This window comes from Rhagoletis pomonella, unplaced genomic scaffold (genome assembly GCF_013731165.1).
Source record: "Rhagoletis pomonella isolate Grant_MI unplaced genomic scaffold, Rhpom_1.0 Rhpom_scaffold_03016, whole genome shotgun sequence".
NCBI classification, from domain to species: domain Eukaryota; kingdom Metazoa; phylum Arthropoda; class Insecta; order Diptera; family Tephritidae; genus Rhagoletis; species Rhagoletis pomonella.
In genome coordinates this window covers 1-5,198 of record NW_023461569.1, presented here as the reverse complement: position 1 = coordinate 5,198, position 5,198 = coordinate 1, and the positions used below count along the sequence as shown (strand labels likewise).

Here is a 5,198-nt window from a genome sequence, read left to right as displayed (position 1 = left end):
CTTTGTATGCTTTTTTCTGCGTCGCCTTTCCGTAAGAACAAAGGTTTCATTCTATTTTTTTCTACTTACAAAGTTAGGTAGTCGAATTTCAAAATGAGTTCGCATGTATATATTGTATGTACATACATAGTATGTACACCTGCGTTCAAATAAATAGACACGAAATTCAAAATGACATTGTTTACAAATTATGTTTATCTTTTTATTTTAATAATTTTCGTTTAAAATATATTATTCAATTTGTAACAGAAACGACAATAATAAAAGTTTCAAAGCTTGAAAATATTGCAAAAAAAATTAATCAAACTTCAAAAAATTTTCATCAAAATTTTCACATTTTTAATCAGAATAATTAGAAAATTTTCGGGTACACTTCCATAGCCCATTCAATTGTAGTCTAAGAAAGTGCAAGTCTCAAGTCGTTAAAAATTATTGTTGAAAAAAAAAAAATAAAAAAAAATATATATTCCGACGAACTGATAACCTCCTCCTTTTTTGGAAGTCGGTTAAAAATACATAATTTGCAAACAATATCGTTTTGAATATCGTTCATAATTAGCTGAACGCAGGTGTATGCATGCATGTATATTTTGCGAAATCCTAATTTTAAAATTGGGAGCATATCACTTTTGGTTAATTATTATTTTTAATGCATATAGTTTTTAGACGACTTGTTTGAGATCTGGATTACATAGTTATTATATATTCTTTCTGTAATTTATGCTCAAATAAATACAAAAATTTTGTTATATTTTCTTCAGTAACTACATATGTATGTACTTATAACAGATTCTTTAAATTGCTCAACCTCACTTTGGTTTTGTTTTGCACACATTACAATTAGTTTTTAAGAAAGTTTAACCAATTTATAGTATGAACAAAGGCGAAATAATTTGAATTAGTTTGAGATTTTGAATGCTATCCCCAAATTCTTGTTTTGTTTTCTGAACATTTTATTTGAAGTACTCTACTAATTACTAGACCAAAAATATCTTAGTAATTTAATTCAGAGTAAATTTATTTCTCATTTTTTTTGGATCAACGGTTCTTACAATTTTTAATATTGACCAATTTTTAAAAAATATTCGTGTACGAGTGCTTAAAGTTTAAATACCATTGGTTTTTGGGAAATTATTTGTATAATTGGGCGTTTTGGAGACAACCCGGTTTCGCTGTTTAGCCATTTTACAGTTATTTTCCGTTCTCGAGTGTCAAAGTGGATAACTGCATTACATTTTTTTTTTAACATGAGCTGAAAAGCAGTTTAGTGACGTAATTTGAATGAAGTAATATTTGGCACATATACAATGTGATATGCATATTTTCGGAAGCATTTATAATTTAAAAACCAATAATGCAAACATCTTAATGGCCTTATTCTTAAAAAAACATATAGGTTTAAAGAGCTTTATAAAGATATATTTTCGTACAAATTATCGTTTTATAAAGCAGTTAAAGTCTTCTTTATTTTTTATGAATATGGGTGTAAATTTGCGATCTTGCCATTACGGAGAACTCAAAAGGAAATTCAAAAAAGTCAAAGCAGAGATTTAAACACAAATGAACATTCAATTCTTTAGCAAATCAATTTTTTTTAAACAATTGCACATGCATATTAATACATACATACATATATTTGTATGTATATATGTAAGTAAATATAAAGTACCACACAAATTTTGAAATATGAAACTGTGCATTATACAGTTTTTAATTGAGAAACCTGCATTGTGTGAAATTTGGAAATTGCATTAAATAATTTTCTACCTCAAACACAAATTTTTCGATTACAATAAACTTGAATGCGCCTTTTAAATAGTTTACTTTTATATTTTTGTTCTTTGCTTACTGATTATTATTAATAAACTCTTTTTAGTTTATCTACGACAAGTAAAAACTATTGTTACTAGTTGACGGAAAATTTGATACAATATATGCATGTAGTTTTATTCTTTATTTTATAAATTTAATTGTGACTAGTCATGTTTTATTAAGATTTATACAATTTTAATTTATCATAACAGTTATTAATTTAACCATATATGTATATATGTGTATGTTTCTAGGAATTTATGCAATATAAGCTTTTTTGGGGTTTGTGGTTTTTAACTCTTTTCTGATGATAAATTAATTCTCACTCTGCATACCATACGAATTTGAATTTTAATTTTCTGGCTTGCAGATTTTTGAGACATTTTATGTTGGTTTGAAGAATTTCAGACCAGTTTTCTTATTATAGCGTTAATTTTGATGGTTTAAGTTACATAATTATACATATGTGCATACACTGGTGAATCATTTTTTAAATCTCTGCGCCTCTTGCTGTTATTAATCTAATAATTATGTATCTATTCAGTCCTGCCAAGTATTTTCTTTTAAAACAAACGTTATAAGGTGCAAGAACAGCATTAAATTTAAGTCAATTTATCATTTATTGCACTACCATCGCTTTGAGATTCGAATTTTACTACAAGGAAGCTTGCACATTTATACCCAACGTTGAATGTTTACGTTGATAACGATTTGAGCCTTAATATAAAATTTGTGTATTTAAAAATTTGGAAAAATTCTTTACAAATACAAAAATTGCATTTGGAATCAAAACTTCTTTCATATCAATCTTAAATTTTAACAAATTGTACATCAGGCCAAAATATAAAATACTGTTAAAAATCATACAATTTATTTAAATATATATGTACATATTACAACGTCCACGTACTTTGTATCAGTCAATAACAAATAACAACTGCTTATCAAGCTATAAAAAACAAAATATTTGCTTTAAATAATAGTTTCCAAGCTCAACTGCACAATCTTTTATTGCACTTCTCATTTATACACTACAACCTTTCACGCCATTTACTCGTCTTAACATAATTCTCATACATTATTTGATAACTAAGATCACTTAAGATAAAGTTTTAATTTTTTCAAAGCTTTTGTGTACTTGTAGAATTTAGGTGTTTGCCTTAACAAGCAACCACTTTTAAATATATTAAAGAATAAGTATAAACAAATACGCTTATCAGCAGGGAAATCTTAGGAGCATCACATTAGATAATTGCAATCTCGTATGTAAAGCATGAAATAAAAAAATTATTATACATACATATGTATTACTAAAAAGTAAACCGGAATATTTTAACTAACTACTTTTACTTAAAAATACATGTTTTTTTTTAAATTGAAACAATAAGTAATGTCTAAACAAAGTCATACCGTATCCTAAGCGTACTTGTCTTTCCTTTGCTATCTTATTCCTCCCTTTACTTACGCTGTTGCTGATGATGGTGCTCTTCATCGTCGCTAGGCTCTTCCTTCAATGGCAGCGAATCAATTTGTTTGGCTGTTGTTGTCTTCTTGTTGCGCTGCCACGTAAAAACTCGCGCCATTTGTAAGAATTTCTTCCTGGACATCTTACCCATATGCTTTAGTCGCTCTTTGAATGCTGCATCATCTTCACCTTTAGCTTTGCCGCACTGTTCTTTTTCCAGAGCGTTCATAAATTCCTGATTCCATCGCAATTGATTCATGAATTCCTCATTTTGCAACATCATTGCAAACTGTTCGTCTGGCAAGTCAAAATCACGCGTCACTCCATCCTGCGAGGTTGGGGTAATGCGTAGAAAGCCAGGCGGGAGAGGGCCGATCATAGGTGGATTCCAACGTCGTGTACCATGAGGAGCATTGCGTTTTGGTGTTCCGCTGGCTGACGATTTGTTGGTGGCACTTACCAATCGTTGCTTAGGTGATGCACCTGTATTATGATTGGGTGATGCATTTACACCATTACTGCCACTGAGATTCAATAACACTGCATTGGCCGCTGCGGCTGGAGTTTGTTGATTGTTCGGCACTGTTGTGCCACTACCATCAGAGGTGTCAATCAACTGTGCGGTCGCAGGTTGCGTTTCCGTGCCGTGCAGATTGATTAAACTGCGTTGTGGTGACGTTTTAGCATCCAATTCATTGCGCAGCTTTTCGTTCTGGTTATCGGTTGACATTGCCAGCAGCTGGTCGATTGTCGCATCCACTGCGCCTTGATTTGCACGCAACACTGCCTCAATAACTTCACGATCCATGTCTGGAAACATGGTCTTGAAATCAGACATGGCCTGCGAGAACTCCAGCTGCATTGTTGAGGCCATGTTTAGATGGGTTCTGGTGATAGAGGTACGCTTCCAAGTTTTTTTTTGTAGCCTTAACCTTGCCGTTGTTTGTTAGAGCGGCGTACAAGACACAAAAGGAGAGTTTATTTACCAAATATTTGCAAGTAATACCTCGTTATTTTCCGTACAGCAGTGCCCTTTTGATTACTTTAAACTCGACAATATGCAAGTAGTATGGATAAAATATCAGAAATGCAAACGAAAATTTTTGACACCGACAGAAAACTGCAAAAACAGCAGCGTTTTGACAGTTGCAAAACTATCGATCACGGTTGCCACTGTTCCTTGTTTCCAACCAAACTTGGTTCTTTTTCTTCTATTTTTTTATTTGGTTGTTTGATAGTTTTTCCCTGATTTGTTTTTTTTTTTAATTAGCCATTATTTGTACAACGATTTTGGGGTACTGTGCCCAAACGAGTAATTCGAATCAAAAAACTTTTACACACACTTTTGGACCACAGTTCATGCTTTATTGTGCACTAATTTTTAAAATAATGTCGGTTGCAAATATGGTATTTTGTTGCAAATTTCCGAGCTGATCTGTCTAGAAAATAATACCACGAAATATCTCTGCAAAAGGTGTTCAGCCACTTCTCTTCGGCAACACAGAAAGGGGAATTCTTCTTACAGGTCTAGTTGTGAAGGGGGGAGAGGTGACTTTTTATAAAGCGGCGTCCATCCTCTTGCGTTTAAGGTGGGTTTGGGGAGCCACGCTCCCTACCAGTTCGCCCCACCCCAAATCGTGGTCAAAATAAGCAAACATTTCCCAATTTTTTCTTTACGACAAGTATTATTGCATACTAAATGCCAAAAATGAATTTTTCAAATTCCTATTTCTTATGTAACGTGCATATATGTGATCGAACGCACAAGTTTAATAAGTTTTGCCCTTTGTAATATATACATACGTGGAGAAAAACAAATTTGTTTTGTTTGTTTTAATTTGGTTTTTTTCATATTTGGTTTTTTTGTTTAATAGATGGCAACCGTGCTATCGATGGTTCTATCGATAGTATATTTTTTTGA

At 31.9% G+C, this 5,198-nt stretch overlaps 1 protein-coding gene across 1 annotated transcript; it reads right to left on the bottom strand.

Moving 5' to 3' along the window:
- Positions 1 to 2,557: 2,557 nt before the first annotated feature.
- Positions 2,558 to 4,410, bottom strand: LOC118753891 (CUE domain-containing protein 1-like). Its single transcript, XM_036488767.1, has one exon. It carries the CDS (start codon positions 4,149 to 4,151, stop codon positions 3,270 to 3,272), a length of 882 nt encoding a protein of 293 aa, XP_036344660.1. The 5' UTR covers positions 4,152 to 4,410; the 3' UTR covers positions 2,558 to 3,269.
- Positions 4,411 to 5,198: the final 788 nt, after the last annotated feature.

What these genes read in the sequence shown, in the direction of transcription:
- LOC118753891 (XM_036488767.1), bottom strand. Translation starts at nt 4,151, where the DNA reads ATGGCCTCAACAATGCAGCTGGAGTTCTCGCAGGCCATGTCTGATTTC.